General features: G+C 38.4%; 1 protein-coding gene across 2 annotated transcripts in view; it reads right to left on the reverse strand.

Annotated features, from left to right (window-relative positions):
* Window positions 1–21,921, reverse strand: part of RECK (reversion inducing cysteine rich protein with kazal motifs) — a 66,554-nt gene that overhangs the window by 12,457 nt on the left and 32,176 nt on the right. For both annotated transcript variants that reach the window (XM_036330395.1, XM_036330396.1), the window contains 9 exons: window positions 15,262–15,295; window positions 12,763–12,960; window positions 11,423–11,690; window positions 8,033–8,212; window positions 7,527–7,739; window positions 5,939–6,075; window positions 3,832–3,972; window positions 1,976–2,167; window positions 929–1,051 (listed from right to left, as the gene is read on the reverse strand). In XM_036330395.1, coding sequence (XP_036186288.1) covers window positions 929–1,051; window positions 1,976–2,167; window positions 3,832–3,972; window positions 5,939–6,075; window positions 7,527–7,739; window positions 8,033–8,212; window positions 11,423–11,690; window positions 12,763–12,960; window positions 15,262–15,295 — 1,486 coding nt within the window. The remainder of the gene's footprint in view (window positions 1–928; window positions 1,052–1,975; window positions 2,168–3,831; window positions 3,973–5,938; window positions 6,076–7,526; window positions 7,740–8,032; window positions 8,213–11,422; window positions 11,691–12,762; window positions 12,961–15,261; window positions 15,296–21,921) is intronic.

The raw sequence follows: 21,921 nt of genomic DNA on the forward strand, positions 1-21,921 counted from the left end.
TTAATTGTATTTGTTCAGAAAAATTCTTGTCTCAAAATTAAAACAATTTTCCAGGTTAATTTTTTGGAGAAACCCCTAAGGAAACCAGTGGAAAGAACCCATGTGAGGAGTTTACAGCCTTCTGTCTTGTTTTTGGTATTACCCTTTAACTTCCCAGAAATCCCCCAAGCCAGATTTCAAACACCTAAATTCTAGATTTTATACACCCGACTGGGAGAAACAGTCTTTACTTTTCCTACCTATAGCTTAGTTTATAGGAGTCTCTACCATATATGAACCAGTGGGCTAAACTAAGGTAAGTCAAGGAATAAAGTGGTGAGCTTGGCTGGTGTTGCTCAGTGGTTGAGCAACGACCTATGAACCAGGAGGTCATGGTTTGATTCCTGGTCAGGGTACATGCCTGGGTTTCGGGCTCGATCCCTAGTGGGGGGCAGCTGGTCAATGATTTTCTCTCCTAATTGATGTTTCTATTGCTCCCTCTCCCTTCCTCTCTGAAATCAATAAAAATATATTTTTAAAAAAGAAAGTGGTGAGAAAAGCATCAGAACAGAAACAAACATAGAAAATACACAGACATTTTAGATCATGACCATACTTGCAGGGGTAAATGGGGTATTTTAGCAGGTAGAAAAATTCCATTTAACTAAAACCATCCCAATCACTGACCGACCCTGTTCTTTTTGCATGAAATTCCAGAATATTAGTGCTGGAAGGGCCCTAAGAAACCATTTTGTTTAATGCCTTCAATCCATAGAGGAGGGAACAGATCCAGAGAGGGAAAGTATCTTGCTCTCATAAATACAGATTATGCACTCATTTTACTGTGTATTTTTGCAATTGAGGCAAGACCAGAGAAGCTGCCCGGAAGGAAAAATGGGTACAAAGGGAGGCTGGCCTGCCAAGGACCTCTCTCCGTGACCACGGTTACCTGTGAAGGTGCGCCGGTCATCTTCTGAACTGTGTTCACTGAGGCACAGGCGGGTCGAGCACACCAAATTGCCAGCAAAACAAGAACAAACATTGCAGTCGATATTAAAGGATGTTCCATGACCTGAGAGAAATAAAATGTTGTTCCATATCATGCATTTATAAATAATCATAAATTTAAAGCTTAATAGTTTTAAAAGTTTTAAAATAGAAGTTCTTGAAAATTGACTTCTGAATATACAATTTTGGAGTTAAATCTGTATATTTATATTTATATTTGTGTATTTCTCCCTCACCCTCTCCCCCAAAGCCCTAACGGGCTGGTCTCACCAGACTGCTCCCTATTCTCTGAGAATGTTTCTGGCTGCTCTTCTGCCTCAAATGCTCTCCTCCTTCTGGAACTTCACTCATCTCTCCAGGACCAGCCCTGATGCCACCTTTGGACCACAGATTCTCCCAATGCCCTTGCAGAAATAACTGGCTTCTTGAAGAGTGCTTGGTTTGCTACTTTTTGTGGCTCAAATTCTCTCCCCTCTTATCAAGGAAAGCATGACCTCAATCCCTCATCTCAGTCTCAGCTCCACAGGGCACTAGTATGCTCTTTCGTATAGAATAGATATTAATCAGTGAAAGTTTATGGAAGGAAGGAATTTGTTTATCCTTAGATATTTTCTGTGATACAAAGTACCTACTTGACATTTTTTTTAGCTAAGCAGAATATGAACTAAATGCTCTAGGGCAGAAATTTGCAAGCCAAGAGCACTCTTTTTTCAAATAAGATCTCATACATAAAACTTAGCATAGTGCATGGCATACAGTTAAGAGTTCAGTACGTGTTAATTATTATTAGCTTTTAGTCCTTTCTTGAGGAGGCTTCTAAGAGAATTCCTCAGAAGTCCTGGTGTCCTTGTATAGTTTGAAAAATACTGCCCTGGAGTATCTGATTTTTAGACTTTGGTGGGAATCCATTCAATGTTCTTCCTACAAAGTTAAGATAACTAATCTCATATTAAAAACAAAAAGCAAATAAATACAGTTCAAGACTCACTTTTTCTTTTTCCTCCAACAATACAAGACTTCTGAAGGTCTATACAGTGCATCTCCATGCAGTTTTCTAAGAGTCCACTATGTCCACATGAACAAATTTTATAACAACCAACTTCCGAACCTGCGGACGATGGCACCTGGATTAGTGTCCCTTGACGAACGATGAAATCAGAGGCTTCTCCCAATTTGCAACCTGTATAAACAAAAATTAGCTGAGAGAGATGGTATTGTTCTATGATACTATTTTATGCATTAGATACATTTCACATAAGTCTTATAGGTTCTGTGTGTCTATCAAAGATTAAGAGACTTTTTCACCAAAGTAAGTTTTGTTTTGATTCACTGGCCAAAAACATATTCTCGAAAACAAAAATTCCATGTTCTATGAGATGGTGGTGATTAAGGACCTATATCAGTGATGGCGAACCTATGACACGCGAACTCATTTTTTTGGTTGATTTTTCTTTGTTAAATGGCATTTAAATATATAAAATAAATATCAAAAATATAAATCTTTGTTTTACTATGGTTGCAAATATCAAAAAATTTCTATATGTGACATGGCACCAGAGTTAAGTTAGGGTTTTTCAAATGCTGACACGCCAAGCTCAAAAGGTTCGCCATCACTGACCTATATCCCAAAGTTGCTATATTCTGTTTAAAATTGCTACAAGATATGTAGTTTTTTTATTTTGGGAGGCTTATCAAAGATATTTTAAAATCACAGATATTTTTAAAATAGAGTATAAAAACTGATAGTATTTTTAGAATAATCTTGGTCATAAAACTTTTAGTGATGGAATGTAAGTATACCTTAACTTTTTAAAAAAGTTGAATATTTGATTGGGCTTAAGGGAAACCCATTAATTTCAAATTTTAACAAGATTTGTTATGACTCTATAGCTGGTATATTATGGTATTATACAAATATTATAGATTATCCTTTGAGACATCATGCTTATTTAATTTTATCTTTTGTTCCTTTTTATTTTACACACATTTAAAAATGTTAAGTCTAACATGATATAGAAACATTTTCAATTGGGAAATAAATAAATGAAAACACAATGTTGCCTCAACTATATTTTAAAGGAACCGACAAAGAGCTAAAGACTACCAAAATTCTATGGGATAAAAAATGTTCTGCCTTAAAGTCATATACATTTCTATACAACATTAAATTTATGGAGTTGCCCTAGCCGGTTTGGCTCAGTGGACAGAACATCGGCCCGCGGACCCAAGGGTCCCAGGTTTGATTCCGGTGAAGGGCACGCACCTCAGGTGCAGGCTCCTCCCTGGCCCAGGCCCTGGTGCAGAAGGCAACCAATTGATGTGTTTCTCTCACATCAATATTTCTCTCTGTCTTTCCCTCTCTCTTCCACTCTCTCTAAAAATCAATGGAAAAATATCCTCAGGTGAGGATTAAAAAAATAAATAAATAAAATAAAAATTTATGGAGTAATTACACATCCCACTGAGAATGCCTTTTCTCTAAATATTAAAAAAAGGAAGAAAAACCACAAACAACATTCAGTACATATTCTCAAACATTACAACACAAAGTACAAAGTATAAAAAACTGGTCCAAAGTTCTTTTTCCTTCTGTTGTCAAGAACCATATAATCATTATGAGAGCCTAGTTTGGATCAATATTAGTTTATAATCTAAATGACTATTGATAATTACATTTGTCTTTGTCCTTTTTGCTTACACAAATGACATGTTTACTAGGAAAACCACAAACATTATAGAAAAACATAATTTAGAAAATAAAGTCCCTTGTGATCTTATAGGATAACTCCTATAAAGAAACGCCAGCAACACATCCATAGTCATCCCACCCCATCTACCTCTCACCTTGCACACAAGAGTATGGAAGGCAGGGATCTCCAGATGGACACCCTTTCCGGTTTACCTCACAGAGCTCATTAGCAGGGCAAGGATTGGGGTTACAGGGATGAGTCACCTCTTCTACAATGTTACCTAAAGTACTTGGCCCTGAAAACAAAAACACAGGTCAGTTTAACCTAACCAAAAGAGTAGCAGAGGTCTGTAAATTCTCTGGATTAATTATGTCTGAAATAAATGGACAGCTGATAAGCATAAAGCAAGGCCTGATTCTAGTAAGCTAATAAAACACCCAGATTTTCTGGTCATTTGTGAATTTAGTACAAACATATATTCATTCGTTTATTTATTGGGTATATATAATACTAGAGGCCCGGTGCAATTAGTGTACTGGTGCACGAGGGCGGTGGGGGGGGGGGGAGGGGCGGCGGGTAGTCTCTCAGCCCGGCCTGAGTCTTCTCACAGTCTAGGAGCCCTCAGGGGATGTCCGACTGAGAGCTTAGGCCCGCTCCTTAGTGCTGCTGTGGGGGTGGGAGAGGCTCCCATCCCCGCTGCTGCACTTGCCAGCTGTAAGCCTGGATTCTGGCTGAGTGGTGTTCCCCTGTTGGAGCACACTAACTACCAGGGGGCAGCTCCTGCATTGAACGTCTGCCTCCTGGTGGTCAGTGCATGTCATAGCGACCGATTGTTCCACTGTTTGGTCAATTTGCATATTAGCCTTTTATTATATAGGATGCCCAGCAAAGTTCTAGGTACTGGAGATATAGTAGTGAATAAAACAGACACACCTGAACAGAGTTTATATTCTGATCTGGTCAGGAAATAGACAATAAGGAGCAGGGGAGAGAGGGAGAGGGAGAGGGAGAGGGAGGGAGAGAGAGAGAGAGAGAGAGAGAGGAGAGAGGGAGAGAGGGAGAGAGGGAGAGAATGTTGTGAATACATTCGTTTTGCTTACTTTATTTTAGGCCAGACTCAGACTTTAAGTCTAATAGAGGTAGAAGGGCTCTTGGAGTTTATCTCATCCAGCTCAATCATTTTATAAATAGGGAATCTGAGGCTCAAGATGTAGTCTGCTCAAAGTCACAGAGGCCTATGATTCTAGTCTAATGCTTTCATTTTTTGCTATACTAGTCACAAAGGCTAAGGGAAATAGTTTGTGGTCTTGAGAAAATACGGCAGATATTTTACTAGAACTCCAATTTTACTTAGGATAGCAATGTGCCCACAGCTAAAGATAACCTTTCCCAGTTTCCCTTACAATTAGGGGTGGTTTTCCCTTACACTAGGATATGGTGGCGAGAATTCCAGTAGCCATGTTGTGATGATGAAGTCTAGGAAGTAATTTTGATGATGGAAGCCAAGCACTAAAGATGATGGAGAAAGAAAAAGGAACGTGGATTCCTGATGATGGACCCATCATAACAGCCCTGGACTATTTCTTTCTGGGCTTTCTTTTACTTCTATCTGTTGTTCTGTTATTTGCAGTTGAACTTAATCCTATCTGACACAGGAAAACAAAGCAGGCGCTAAATTCACTCTTTCCGGCCAGTTTATGGCACTAACGCCCCCTGGTGGCAGCCTACACCCTCCTTGGTGTGCAGGCGTTCTACTTGTTACCCCTGGTTTCCACCATACAGTCACCTCCTGCCAGGAAGCTCAGATCCAGGATCCCTCCATGGGATACCAACATATTCTTCCAGCTCTCAGCACGAGTATTGGGCAGAGAAAAAACTTCCACTTTCATGTGCTAACTCCAACCATCATTCGTTACTCCCTATTCGGTGGGTGAGTCAAGCCAATGCCTGGCTTGAGGAAATTCCACTTCCTAGTAAATCATGGCAAGGAGACAGCAATGATATGGAGCTGGTTATCTGAGAATGCTGGCCCCTGATTCACTGCTTAGAATTCCTGATTGCAACAGCTCACTACCTCCTCAGTCTGATATGATAATTGCTTCTGTTTATATATTTTAAGATGACAATTATTTCCAAAAAGGCCAAGCAAGTAAGATAAGAGTCACCAATTGAGAAAGTAACATTAAACCACATGTTCATCCAAAGCAAACATTAAGGGCAGAGATGTAAGGGAGAAGTGTTTGGAAGTTTAAAAATCTTACTGAGGTATGTATCCAAAGGTATACAACTCTCCAGGTCATCTGTAGGTGATAGAAGCTCACAAATACTTTCAGCTGTATGGTCTTCAGGGAATTTGTTCTGGTCCCCACATTTCTTGAGAATCTCCACACAGTCTGATCTTAAAAAGGAAAACACATACAAATTTAGGGTTCAAGGAACCTCCTCATATTGTCTAATCCAGCGGTCGCCAACTGGTGGTCCGGAGACCACTGGTAGTCCGTGAGGTCCAAAAGGTTGGCGACCACTGGTCTAGTCAATATCAATTTTGTTTCTGAAGCTTTCTAGAAAGTGAGTTTTAATAACAATGTTTCACACTTGGTTAGGTGTAAGTATGGCAAAAAAGAAGAGGAATCATAGCAGACTTAAGGTTGAATAGTAAGCAATGTATTACACTATGGAAGCATCCCTAACTTTCTCTTAAGAACCTGAGATCAAAGGTCTTGCTCAAATTTTGTAATTATACTTACTGTTACTACCATCAATGTGGCATTTCACTCATTGAAAGAAAATTAACTTAGGCTAGTTGATTTGCTCTTTGCGAAATTATACATCCTTTCTCTCAGGAGCATGCTTACTTTTTCCCTCCCTTTCTTCTTTTTAAAAATATTCTTTTAGTTATAAACATTAAGGTGTTTGGTCTATAACAATTAGAAAGTATACTACTTTAAAATTTTCTCAGTCTTCATTAGGGATTTGACTCCTATAAGTTTTCTATGCTAAGAGTCTATAAATTTCCCACCTGTTGATGCTTGCTTGTCATCCAGTAGTTACCCTCATCTCTCCCCTAATCAGGTCATCCCCAAATCATGTCAGAGGACAAATCTAGACCCTGTTTAAGACTGAAATAATTGGCAATCAGTCATTAAGTGCTCAGCAGCACCAGCCACACAATGATTTAGGGGATGGATATTTATTTGGTTTTGGAAAAGCTTTTAAAAAAAGTGTCTGAAGAGCAGCTGACATTGAATACAATGTAGTTAATGCTTTTGGCTTCACCCACCATAGCAGCTTTCATCTTTATTTTGTCCTAGATCTCCTAAGCAAACCACTCATAAGTGTTTACTAGGAACAGGCCCTAATGACTATATGCACTAACTCCTTCACTTATCAAACATGTGTCAGGATTATGCTAATCCCCAAAGAGGATACAAGAAAAAAGCAGGCAAGAAGAATAAACTCAAGGAGAGCCATGCTGAACAGAATATAAGTACACAATTGAAATATAAAAATAGAATTGTGCATTGAAGATACTCAATAAATGTTTGTTGAATCAAGTTCCTTAAGATTAGTAAAAATAAGAAATCTGTAGTAAGGATTAACTACCAGCTGGAGAAAAGTGGGAAGAATCCATGGGAAAGACAGGTATTTGAGGGGTTAGGAAGGACAGGCTGTGGGCAAATGGAGATGTAGGAAGAAATTTCAAGCAGAGGAAGAAAAGTGGCAAAGCCTGTAACCTGTGGGGGTGATGGGCAGAGGGAAGCGGTGGGAGAGGAAACTCCAACAGGCTACGGGTGAAGATCACGGAGGGTCTGAACCCAGACTGGAGTCTTTATGATGAAAGAAACTTACTTGCAAATAATACTCCCCCGGGATTTACTATGACAAGGTTTAATCTGCAGTGAACAAGCTATTGCTTTCCACATTTCTGGCTGGCACTTTTTAATGTCAAGAACAGGTATGTTGATAAATGGCATCTTTATGCTTCCTTTTTCCCATAGCTTCATGTCATTCATGGCTCCTTGATCTGACTGAGCATTACAACTCCTGAAAAGCTCTGTTGGCCTGAAGAGAAAAAAAGGCCAGATGGAATCAAGAGGCAATTACTTTATAGAGAGAAGCGGTGGGTAAAATTCTAATCAGGAAATCCTCCTAGATTAGAAGGAACTCTGTTACAGTGCTTCCTTTCCCAGAGAGGATTTACCACGTGGAGTAAAGCATTGAAAGGTGAAATCATAAAGAAAGACTACTGCCTTTTAACTTAACAAAATCAAAATATAGTGGTCTTTTCACTTATTTAAAAACAAGAAAACCAAGGACAAAATACTTCCATTCCATGTACAGTAATTTGCTCCTACCTGTTGTTAAAATTAGTACAGTAAGTAAGGTTTCTACAGCCCAACTGGCAAGGTTCCCGAACATCTGCTAAGCAGGTCAACATGGACACTTCCACTGGATTATATTCACAAAAGCGGTCAAACTCTTGCCAACTCTGTGTATTGCCCCAGCTCATACTATAAAGTTTAGTGCAGAGTTCCCTGAAATGAAAGCACAAATGCAGAAACATATTGGTAAGCCAAATGAATAAATATTTGATTTGCATAAAGTTCAAACTCTATGAATTGCATTTTAGAATATGTGAAAAAAATTACAAAAACCAAAAGACCAAGATCTATCTCCTAGAATTTAGAGCCAGAAAAAGTGATCTTTTTCATGAAAGAATTAGCCTTCTTTTATCACCCATCTCTTTCCTTTTTGCTATAGTTGCTAGAAAGCTCAGTGCTAAATTTAATGTTTAATTTATAGTATTTGTACATCCTCATTCTTTTTTTTTTTTTTAAGTATATTTTATTGATTTTTCACAGAGAGGAAGGGAGAGAGATAGAGAGTTAGAAACATCGATGAGAGAGAAACATCGATCAGCCGCCTCCCGCACATCTCCCACTGGGGATGTGCCCGCAACCCAGGTACATGCCCCCGACCGGAATCGAACCTGGGACCTTTCAGTCCGCAAGCCGACGCTCTATCCACTGAGCCAAACCGGTTTCGGCTACATCCTCATTCTTGGCAAAATTCTTGCCCTCCAAATTTCTGATTTCTCTTTTACCTTTATGTAAAGTTAAAGCATACAATTTTGCCTCCACAAAGATATATTTCACTATATTTATGTTCCAATCACAGAAGGCAAACTGTTACATGGTCCTCAGACATCTTTTAATAAGCACTACAGATTTAGGGTTCACCAGTTTCTCCCTGAAAAACTATCCCAAACCACTTATATTTCTGAAGATATATTAAGACATTCTCTATGTAAAGGCTTATGAATTCCAAAACTTCTATCTACTATTGTAGTTAATACATGACATTCTTATTTTCAGTAGTCAATGATTACAGTGCAACTTAAATACATGTATATAGTTAAAATAATATCATTACTATTTCTAAAGTGCTTTTACATGTTATATTCATTTAATTTTTAAAATTTATAAATATAATAAAAATGTAAATACATGTAGTACAAAACTTTAATACTACAAAAATATGCAAGTTCACAAGTAAAAATTCTCCACTCCTGTAACATTTTATTTGATTTTCATAATTACTCCTATGAGGAGGGTATCGTTAATTTCATGTTTGTTCATTCACTCTATTAATGTTTATTGAGTGCCTAATTTGTGTGAGGCCCTGTTTAAGGCACTAGGTATGCAGTGGTGAATAAAAGAGACCAGGTCTCTGCTCTCAAGGACTTATACATCATGAGGATGAGGAAGGTGAGATCATGTTACATTAGGTACCTTGATCTGGAAATCAGTCCTTTCTCTAGTACAGACCAACTTAACTACTCTTTAAGCCCTTTTGTTAACATTCTGTACAACATCTCAGAGTTAGTTTTCCATATATAAACAGAAATTATACAAATTGAGATACCAATCAATCATCTTACAAAGTTTAATGAGGACAAAATAAGATGGAAGTTAAAGCATTAGTTGACAGAAAACCTTACATCAAAGTAAGAGAGGGCAAACAGTGTTTTTTACTGAATTTTGAGACAACACAGCCATTCCAATCTCCAGCGACTTTAGGGCATAAACTCTTTTGTGGACATTCAAAGAATTGCTCAGCATCCCTCCCACAAATACATTTATCAGTTCTTTCCAGCAACCCAATCTCCTTAATTACAGGACCAACTTCACTTCTCTTTAAGTCCTTCTATTAATTTTCTTTGGATATTTTCCATCTCTTTGGTAAAGTTTGATGAGCTATTCTAGGCACACTTTTTTGCTAAAGGCCCATCCAATTTAGAAACCACAGGAAAGATGGTTTTACTCCTGTTATGTCAGATTCACTTCAGGATATTCTAGTAATATTTGGTCCCTTCTCACCCTAAATACCTCCAATAAAGTAAACTTCTTTCTCACCTGTGTTCCACCAGGACCTTAGTTATCTCCATTTATTCTTGTCTCTAGCTTGTGTCTCCTCCATCCTGTATCTGTACTGTCAGTTTTTATCCTTAAGTGTATCACCCAAATGAATGTCTATACACTGCTACCTAACTTTGGGTATAAGTGTCAACCCAGGCTATTTACTAATCTATATAAAAAGTTGGTTAAGTTCAAAGTGTCATAATTTAACAAAGAGAATATCCCTTAAGATGACAGACATATTAAAATATATTCTAAATTATAAGCTTACTTAATATCCTCAAGTGTGGAATCCATATTGTATTACTTAAAAATATTTATTAGCCCTGCCAATACTAATCCTCTCTACCCCAAAATACAGTGCTTTCACCACTCAATGTACAAAAACAATGTTGTGTATATAGTAGTCCCCCTTTATCTGCAGGGGATACATTCCAAGACCCTCAGTGGATAACAAACCCTATAATATCCTATGTTTTTGCCTGTGCATACATACCTATGATGAAGTTTAATTTATAAATTAGGCACAGTAGGAGATTGACAAAAACTAATAAAATAATTATAATATACTATAATAAAAGTTATGTGAATGTGGTTTTTTTCTCTCTCAGCAAATTAGCATGAATTTCTTTTTTCTTCTTCATAATTTCACTGATGAAAGATTCATTTTTATCGTAGTTCTTAGCAACCTCAGATTTTTTTCCTTCCTTATTAAGTCAAGAACTTCCACCTTTTCACTTAAAGGAAGCACTTTCTGGCTTTTCTTTGCATATCTGAATTGCCAGCATCACTACTCTTCCTTAAGCTTTGGGACCATTAAGTAAAATAAAGGCTATTTGAACACAAACACTGCAATACCTTGACAGCTGATCTGATCACCTAGAAGGTTACTAAGTGGCTAATGGGCAGGGAGTGTATACAACCTGGAGCTGTTGGACAAAGGCATGATTCACATCCTGGGAAGGACAAAGCAGGATGGATGAAGTGGATGGTGTGAGATATCATCACACTACTCAGAACAGCATGCAATTTAAAACATGAATTATTTATTTCTGGAATTTTCCATTTAATATTTTCTGACCATGGTTGAACAAGGGTAACTTGAAACTATGGGAAGCGAAACTGCAAATAAGGGGGGGGGGAGGAGGAATTACTGTATATATGATACTCAATAAATATTTGCTGGATAAAAGAATGAAAAATTTTATATCTTCTAAACTCAAGTCTACACAATGCAAGAGTATAACAGATATTTGTTAGACTTAAAAATCATTAGTTAAAGTGCTATTTTCTACTGGTTTTAATAAAGGAAAACGAGATACTGACCTACATGTTGAAGTGTTTGCTTTAGAACAACAATGCAATTTAGCCCCATCAAGGCCTGTAGAGGGGGGAGGGTGCAGAGTGACTCCAGGGTGAACAGACTGTGAGCTTTCAAGAAAACACTGCCAAAGAGGATCCTGAGGCAAGGGCTGGGTCTTACAACCCTCAATGAGGCCGTCGACAATCTCCATTTCCGTTTTCTTAGACATTAGAATTCTCTTGCAGGCACTTTGGCAAGCATGGTCTTCAGCTCTGTCACAGCAATATAAACCTACATTTTCAGGATATAAGCAGCTTAATTAGCTGGTTTTATGTCGTGTACTACTCAGAAAAAAAGAACATGGTGCTATACTGGAAACCATTACTACTCTGAGTCATATATCAATATCTGCAGTATACAGGGCCCACCAAATTCTCTCTCCATTACTTTGCAGTATAGTAAATAAAGCTATTTAACAGGTATACCTATAGACTAGGTATCTATCACCAGAACTCACCATTATTGAAAAACAAGTCTTTCAATATTCCAGTATAAATCAAAACAATGGCATCTGGCTTATAAATCCTATCAGTTTTTTGTCAGTTGGTTAATTAGTCAGCTTTTTAAACTTTGATAACCTGAAAAAAATTGATTATAGGATATACAAGCTGACATTTTAAAAAATAGCAGGATCTCATCTCATTTAATGATGTTTCTATAATAAAAAGTAATAACTGTTTATTAGTAAAAATCCAAACATTACAGATACATATAATATGGAACAAATAGTTATATACTAAAAATGTATCATACTATACATTTAGTTCTGCAACTTTGTTTATTATATATTGAACTTCTTTCTATGTAAATAGATAGTTGTTGTTATTATATAGCTATATGATTTAGTTATCTAGTTATCACTTTTAATCAATAACCTATTGATGGATGTTTAGGTTTTTCTAATTTTTCTTTATTATCACCAATATTGTAGCAAATATCCTTTATATGTGTAGATAAAATTTTGCCAATCTGTAAGTGTTGCTGAAGGATAAAGTCTGATAAGTGGAATTGCTAGATTAAAAAGTATAATTATTTGAAATTCTCATGGTTGTAACCTCAAATCTGTACTAACAAATTCTCCCACCTCAGAATAGAGTGCCTGTTTCTTCATACCCTTGCCAGCTCTGTTGTTCTGGCATATTTTAGCTGTGACAATAATGTCCAATCTGTAAAATCTAAACACCAAAGGAAGTCTGGTATCTCCCAAATGCCCCAGACTGCAGATTTCTACAAAATTTTACTTCTATTTTATAAGTTATTTTACCAAAGATTGAAATGAGAGAAATATGTCCCTTTTACTTACTATCTGTTGGGTTCCTCATTGGGTAAGATTGGGTATAATTGTTCACACAGTGTATTAATTGTGGACTAATAGAGGCACAGTAATTTTCCACTGCTTTGATCTGAGATGGGCCAGGAGAAGAGTCTGTTCGAAAAATGGCTTGACAGTATTCTCGGCAGTTTGTGTGATGGCCTGCATAGCTGCAACATACTGAGCCCACTGAGGGGAAAAAGGAGAGGACATTGAAATGGATCAGCTATTTGCTAATAAATCATCATCATGACAGAACAACATGTGTCGTTTTATTTTGGAAATAAAACCATGCCACAGAAGACAAGTACTTAAAATCAGCACTAATGCAGGCATAGCCATTAGGACATTCAGGTGCTCACCAGTATAAGAAAGTCACTATTGGTCAACTTATAGTCCAATGGCTTTCAGCAGGAGTAATACCATCCCCCTGGGAGAATGTGAATGCATATGTTAATGTTTCTGGTTTTCGTGACGTGGGTAACATTAATGCAATTTAGTGCATGGGGGTCAGGACTAGTAAATGTTCTGCAACATACAGGGCAGTCTCACACAGCCAATGTTTCCCAAAATGCCAATAGTGCCCATGGTGAGAACTACTAGAAAAGCTTTCCACATTAGATTTGTGGAGATTTAGAAACAAAGCAAAGCAAAACAAAACAAAATAAAACAAAACCCCAAATGTCTCACATTTATAAAATAGGACCATGAAAAACTAAGAGATAGCCCAGCTGGTGTGGCCCAGTGGCTGAGCATCGACCTATAAACCAGAAGGTCACAGTCCAATTCCCTGACAGGGTACATGGCCTGATTACGGGCTCCATCCCCAGTAGGGGGTGTGCAAGAGGCAGCCAGCTGATCAACGATTCTCTCTCATCATTGATGTTTCTATCTCTCTCTCTCCCTCTCCATTCCTCTCTAAAATCATTAAAAAATATATTTTGAAAAAACTAAGAGATATCAGGATCATTTCATAAGTTTGACTATTATATAATTTTATATTTTGAAACAAAAGCCCCAAAGTTCTACAATGTTTGAACATCTGCAAGAATATGCCTAAATTAAAATAGTCTTCACTTTACAACTGATATAACCTTTTCAATTTTGAAAAGTAAAACCCACATTTGACTCTGGATTTATGTATTTTTAAAAATCAAGAGGACCATTTAAAGTATCTGGGAAGAGCTAGATGAGTGACTGGGTAGTGCAAATGTGGAATTTATAATGGAAAGAGCAAGAAATATTCATAGAGAGGCTAAGCAATCTGTGGGAAGCTGAAGGAAGACAAGATAGAGGTATGGCAGGAAAAGGGTAAGAGAAAGGCAGGTAGGAAATCTCTGATAATTATTAGAGATGGTTATGGAGGAACCAGAATCAGATTTCTGGTGACTGTGCAGGCAACTTCCAGAAATAATAATGGTAGTGATAAGAGCATATATAAATTAATTAAACGAGGACTGAACTAATGCAGGACAGGCCTCAATTCCCTGGGCAAGGACACTGTTTCATACCTATTGTGCCACATAAGTTTTCGACTTGTAATTACTACCAAATTTACTGTGTTCACTGATGCATTGTTCATTTGCATCACAAAGAACAATTATTAATGGCTACATTTATCACATTTGTCAATGTCAAGGAGGATAAAGTGGGTGGGGGTCTTGGGGAGATGCTGAGGACAGAAGAAAAATGTTAGAACAGGATAAGGATGCCTATCTTCTGATTCCCCCAGTATGCTGGCTTCCTCACCACTGTGGGAGGACATAAGATTATGTGTCAGAGAGTATCTGGAAGAAAGGGTAGAAGATAAAGTATAGACAGCTAATGTTTATTATTATTCTTTGATATACCCCACTGCCAAGCTAACCTAGACAACTCTTCGTTCCTCAGATGTGTTTCCTATTCCCTTCATTTGGAATGCCCTTCCTCCAACTCCACTGTTCACAACTTGCCCATCCTTTAAGGCCTAGCTCAGTCACCAACTCATGAAGTCAACTCTAAGCATCCCTGTAGGATATGATCCCTCCTTCCTCTGAAGTCCCACAGCATTTTTATCAGTGACACCATCCAAAAGCCACATGTCCCAGAGTTGTTTGTCTATAGGGTCTGCCCCTATAGATGTGTATTTGCTCCACACACAGCACGTAGTGAAAGTCCGCTGACTGAACTGAGCGGCAGCCCTCAGCAAGTGCAGCATGGTGTCCCGTGGGAGTGCTTAACTTCTGAAAGTGATCCTATTTACTCAAACGGGGTAAATCCGTGACCTTCCTCTAATACATCTAGCACTAGTACAGGGCATGGGAACGAATGGCCTAAGCACTCCAGAGGAAGGTGCCTATCAGAATCCTGCGGGCACAGTCCTTCAGATGGTTTACTAAGAGCCTAAGTTATAACGCAGGGTCTTGGCAGTGTTCATAACAGCTAAATCATAATCTGCAAACTGTGCTTTGCTCTTTGGACTGTTGGTGTAACCGTCAATAACATACTTACTTTCATTTCTGCTAATGCAACTGAAAAGAGCATTCTGTAAATTAAAAACAAACAGAAATTAACAACCACACTGAATTTCTAATTTTATTTCACTTTATGGTTATATGGAAATCAGGATATCACAAACATTTAATTCTTTCTAAATCCAAGACTGAAAACAAAAAAGCTATACGATGGCATTCTGGTGAAAAGGGAAACCATCTTCTAATACACATTAGGGATCAAGATTGTCACCTGAGCCATAAATGGACCATGTTATGGCAAACCAAGTTTATGTAAAGCTATACCAATGTGTGTATGTGGGAGAAACTACAATATATTAATCTCAATTATTTTTTGCAGGAATATATAGAAGTTCCAGAAAATGATATATAATAAAGGACCTCTAGGGAAATATACATATTTCATATAACCACTGCATTTTAGAGTTGCCAGAACCTTAGAGGTCATCTTTAATTGTTATCAAACTTGGCCATGCACTAGTATCACCTGAGCTTCCTAGGCCTTATCCTAGACCAGGGGTCCTCAAACTTTTTAAACAGGGGGCCAGTTCACTGTCCCTCAGACTGTTGGAGGGCCAGACTATAGTTTAAAAAAAAACTATGAACAAATTCCTATGCACACTGCACATATCTTATTTTGAAGTAAAAAACCAAAACGGGAACAAATACAATATTTGTATTTGCATGTGGCCCGCGGGCTGTAGTTTGAGGAACCCTGTCCTAGACAAAGAAACAGACTCAGGAGTAAAGCACAAAAATTTAAACAAGGCTTCAAAGGTGTTTCTTACATAGCCATCCTGTGGACAGATGGGAATCTCTCTATCATTTTACAGATGAAAGTCTGGTTTTCTCAGCAGGGGATAAACTGCTCAAAGTCACAGAGCAAGTCAAAAGCAGAGCCTGAGACTCAAATTAGTGTTTATAGAGCTCTTAGATTACTCTTAGATAATATCACACTGTGTTAAAGTCATTGTAAGGAAAAGAAGAAGTGAAGAAAGACAAAAACAAAATATTCCTATACATGGCCATTTGGATATTCAGGGCTTGTCAGCTATGATTATTATCACTCACAATTGGAAAAGGATGAATTCTTAAAAGAAATGATATGGACATAAATAAAAGGTAAACGGAAATCAAGTGCACCCTATTGTTGAATAGAGATGATTTGGGCTTTTAAGTTCAGCTAAATTGCCGGAAGCCGGTCCATCCTTGCTGCTTGACACAGTCGCTGCAGGATAGAAACATCTGCACAGCATATGTTTCAAGGGACCTGGCGTATATAGCATACTGTTCTTAATATGTTTGCTCCCCTTAGCGCTGTGTTTTAACCAAGGTGACCTCTCTGAGAAAGGTTGTTTCCCCAGGTAGGGATTTTTCCCTGAAGTTAGGGAGGGGATGAAACTCCTTAACTAAGTGCCAGGCGGGTAGTTAATCACTTTAACTACAAACAATCATGCTTAAGCTACATAATCTTTACTCCCTGGAATGGAGATAAGAAACGCCCTAACCTTTGTAATAGAAATTGACAGGATTAAAATCAACTGGGATAAATACGGATGTAACAAGACAATAAACAGCAGAACTTCGCTGGAGATCCAGACCAGAACTTGGCTGGAGATCCTGGCTAGAGATCCTGGCTAGGCTGCTGATCAACTGAACGCTGTCTCCGTGTCCTTCCTTCTTCGCCGACTCCATCTACACCTTTGGGAACCCCTGGACCTGCTGGGGTTGGACCCCGGCACTAAATCACAAGCCAGCCATGTGACCTGGACTTGTTAAAGGACCAGCTTTACTGATATTTAAAACCTAGCTTCAAGCCCGGCCGGTGTGGCTCAGCAGTTGAGCATCGACTTATGAACCAGGAGGTTGTGGTTTGATTTCCAGTCAGGGCACATGCTAGGGTTGCGAGCTTCATCCCCAGTAGGGGTGTGCAGAAGGCAGCCAATCAATGACTCTCTTTCATCATTGATGTTTCTATCTCTCTTTCCCTCTCCTTCCTCTCTGAAATCAATAAAAAAATATTTTTAAAAAATAAAAATTTGACCTTACAAATAAAAGAAATATCACTCTGGGTCAGCCTGTGGGATCACTTTGCTTGAGAGATGTACAAAAGGACACAAAATCTGAAAAATGTCAGAGATGATCTAATCTAACTCCTTATTTGACAGATGCCAGAGACAGGCCTAGAAAGGAAAACACTTATAGACCCTAGATTTTACCCACACCAAGATGGTAGAATTGGGTAGAAAGAAACCTTACAGCCTGCAAGCTTCAAGTATTTGCTGTATGGCTCTTTACAGAAAAAGTTTGCTGACCCCTGATTTAGAAGAAGGGCACAGCTGTCTCCCTTGACATCATATTCAGAGTTCAGAAATATTCCCTAAGTATCTTTCATTTCTCTTAATGTCTATTGATAGACCCTTCACAAATAGATTTACTCTAATTTGTTGAACCAAACACGTATTTCCTCAGTGTTAATACTGTTTTTATATCTCTATCTTTACCAATTTTAATGTTTAAAAGAATGGGCCTTCGCCAAAACCGGTTTGGCTCAGTGGATAGAGCGTTGGCCTGAGGACTGAAGGGTCCCCGGTTCGATTCCGGTCAAGGGCATGTACCTGGGTTGCGGGCACTTCCCCAGTGGGGGATGTGCAGGAGGCAGCTGATTGATGTTTCTCTCTCATCAATGTTTCTAACTCTCTATCTCTCTCTCTTCCTCTCTGTAAAAAATCAGTAATATATTAAAAAAAAAAAAAGAATGGGCCTTCAACCCTTCTCTTGATTACACTCATCATGATTACATAGACTCTAATCATGTCACCTTTTGTGATAAAAGGTTTCTAATCTTAAGTAACTATATTTAGGTATAAATTATTTCTTAGGTAACTAAACCATAGATAACTCCACTTTTCACTGTTTAATTACTGCTGATTAGTTTGACAGGGCTTAAGATATACACATAATGAGTCACAGCATTAACTTATATTTCCTCATTTCTTTTGTTTATTATATATTTTTATTGATTTCAAAGAGAAAGGGAGAGGGAGAGATAGAAACATCAATGAGGAGAGAGAATCATTGATCGGTTGCCTCCTACATGCCCCTCACTGGGGATTGAGCCCACAACCTGGGAATCGAACCGTGACCTCCTGGTTCATAGGTCGACTCTCAATCACTGAGCCATGCCAGCCAGGCTTTCCTCATTTCTTAAGATAGCCAATCTTGAGTTCTTAGTCAATTGTCCTTCAAATGTCTGATCGCCATCTGGTGGCAAAAACAGGAAGTAACTGAGAGTTTATAATTATTGGTAAATAATAAATATATTATTAAATGGAGCCTCTTTTGACATTCTGCCACCAATATTATACCCAATGTGCCTCCCTATAACAGCGCCCTCACCACTCATTTTACCCTAGACTAGATCAAACTTACAGTGTTACTGAAGTGAAGATCTACCACAACATCAGAGACCCAAAGAACATGTCAGCATACTGGAGTTGACAGGGTCTCAAGACATCTTCAACTTCACTATACAGCTGGACAACATTATTGTGCTAACAGATACAATACAGTAAGTCTGCACTTAACATCGTTGATAGGTTCTGTGACTTTCACAAAAGAATATATAATGCTATTTTACCATTGGCTAATTGATATAAACAAGAGTTAAGTTCCTACAGCATCTCTCACCAGCATCATTACTAAACAACGTTGAACAAAATGATGTTTTTCAATGATGTGCTATATTAACACATTGCATACCGCACAGAAATCTCTAAGACATACGCCAGGGACCGCACGTTTTTGGGAAACTGCACGTTATTTAAATCATCATAATGCACTTTAGGTGTTGTTTTTCAATAATTATAACATTTTTATTTACAAAAACAATTAAACAATTAAAGTTCCTAGTACTTTTTTAACATATGGTACTGCGTAAAACATTTTCCTCTATGAAGAGGGACCAAACAAAATTTACATAAGTATCTAGATTCGTTCCTTTTTCCATGGGCGTGAAAAACAAGAACACTCGTGGGCGGTCCTTAACAGATGGCGCACGAAACACGAGAAAACTCCTGAGCGGTACGAAATGTGTTAAGTGCTTTCTCTACTCATCCAAAGAATGCCTAATTTATAGACTTTATACAAGTGTTAATTATTCTGAAACAAAGAACCTGTGCAAGTCAGCTGTCCAGAGTGAAAAAAATTCCTGTTAAAAATCCTATATAATAAAAGGCTAATATGCAAATCAATCCAACGGCAGAATGACTGGTCGCTATGATGCACACTGACCACCAGGGGGCAGATGCTCAACGCAGGAGCTGCCCCCTTGTGGTCAGTGCGCTCCCACAGGGGGAAGCACCACTCAGCCAGAAGCCAGGCTCACGCTGGCGAAAGCCTCTCCCACCTCCGCGGCAGTTGGACATCCCCCGAGGGCTCCTTGGACTGTGAGAGGGCTCAGGCTGGGCTGAGTGACACCCCCCCCCCCCACCCAGTGCATGAATTTTGTGCTCCGGGCCTCTAGTTCTAGCTATAAAAATACTAATTGTAGCACCTTTTTACAAGGCAAAAAATTTTTGTTCATCCTTTAAGTCTTACCTGTTCTGTAGAGATTTCCCCATTACCCTGAACAGGGATTTTTGTTCCTCCAGGCACCAATGTGTCTTGTACAGACTTCTAACAATGTACTTGTCTCACTGTATTGTAATGAACTATTTGAATTTCTCTCTTCTCATGATCTAGACTATGAGCTTCTAGTAGGTAGTGGCTAAATCTTTTCATCTTTGTACCCTGAGAACAGTGTCTGACACCAATTAAGTCTATCATTTTGGAGTGTATAAATTCAATGAATGCTGAGTGAATAAATGAATGACAGATACAAAGACAAAAGAGACATAAACTCTGCCTCCAGGAACTCAGAGTGTAGTGTTAAAAAGTGACATGTGAACAGAATTATCCTATAAGATGACAAATGCTATATAATAAAGCATGTAAAGGACTTTAGAAGTAGCAATCAATTTTATGTGTGTGGAGGCAAGAGAACTTGGCAGGAAAGTTTTTAAATAGAAACTAAATCAAAATTTGAAGCAAAGTTGCCAGTTGGATAGGGGTAGTGGTGTGCTGGGATCAGCTTTCAAGGGAGTTTGGGGATTGGGGGAAGAGTCCAAATTTTGCCGTATTTGCTGATGTCCATTATACCCTAATCATAGCTGCTTTCAAACTTAAAACTGGTTTACGCCGAGGCCGGTTTGGCTCAGTGGATGGAGCGTCGGCCTGCGGACTGAGAGGTCCCAGGTTCGATTCCGGTCAAGGGCATGTACCTGGGTTGCGGGCATATCCCCAGTAGGAGATGTGCAGAAGGCAGCTGATCGATGTTTCTCTCTCATTGATGTTTCTAACTATCTCTCTCCCTTCCTCTCTGTAAAAAATCAATAAAATATATTAAAAAAAAAAACTGGTTTACAAAACTCCTGAATATTTAATAATCGGTTATCCCTAGCTAGTAAGATCCCAGTTCCATCATATCACTGAATGGGGAGTAATAGGATAGATTCAGAAAGAGGGACTTTCAGGTAGAACAAACAGGTTGTACAACTACAATTAACAAAACTCCTCAATGGCTCACCTATAGGATAAAGTTCATGTTCCTCAGTCTGACATACCAAACTCTTCTCTATCTAGCCTCTGACTCTTCCCTCCCTTATGCAACTTATAATTTCTGCTATAAACCATGTATTTTATTTAAGGGAGTGATATGACTATATTTGGTCTTTCAAAAAAACTATTCTAAGAAAGTAGTAGATAAAAGAAGAAATTAGAGATAGGAAAGCTAGTTGGGCAGCTGTTGTCCAGAAAGTGGTTTAAAGGCCTCAGCTAAGACAGTAATTGAGGATCTGGAAAGCAGACTGACTTAAGATATATTTCGAAGGCAAATTTTTAGAGCTTGATAGCTAGTTATTTGTGGGAGATGATGAAAAAAATAGTCAATACCTCTTAGGTTTTTAGTTTATGTGTCTGGAACCAAGCAAGACATGTAAGAAAAAGGTTTAGTTCATGTGTGTGTGTGTGGAGGGGGGAGGGAGGTATGAGCAGAAGGGAAGGAGGGAAGGAGGGAAGGAGGGGTAAGGAAGGTAGGAAGGGTAATAATCAGTTTGCCTGATTTGAAATGCCAATTGAATATCAAAAGTACACATTCAAGAGTGATTCAGGAGTACTTAAGCGAAGCTAACAAAGATTCTGGGTTTGTCATCATACAGGGGCAATGACGTTATGGGGGAGTAGATGAGATTGCCTAGTGGGGAAAACCTGGCCATGGAGATTAGACCAGGTCATAATACAATCTGAACGATTAAATTTCCCTTTTGGTATGATCTCATTCAGGTGACTTCTCGGAAAAATGGACTAGAGAGGAAATATACTAGCACTGGGAGACTAAATAGGAGTTATTATCTTCCCCAAACTATAATATAAAGTATGACCAAATGAAACAATATACAAATGGAACATAATCAAGGTTTTATAGTATCTTAAGCCAGTACTGCAGGACCTAATAGGTTTCGCTCTTTTTGGAGCTCATCAGCTGCAGGTAACGGCTCAAATCTACTCTGATACAGTACACCTATATAGCATTTTACCATTTACCAAGCCTCCCATTCAG

This window comes from Myotis myotis, unplaced genomic scaffold (assembly GCF_014108235.1).
Source record: "Myotis myotis isolate mMyoMyo1 unplaced genomic scaffold, mMyoMyo1.p scaffold_m19_p_12, whole genome shotgun sequence".
NCBI classification, from domain to species: Eukaryota; Metazoa; Chordata; class Mammalia; order Chiroptera; family Vespertilionidae; genus Myotis; species Myotis myotis.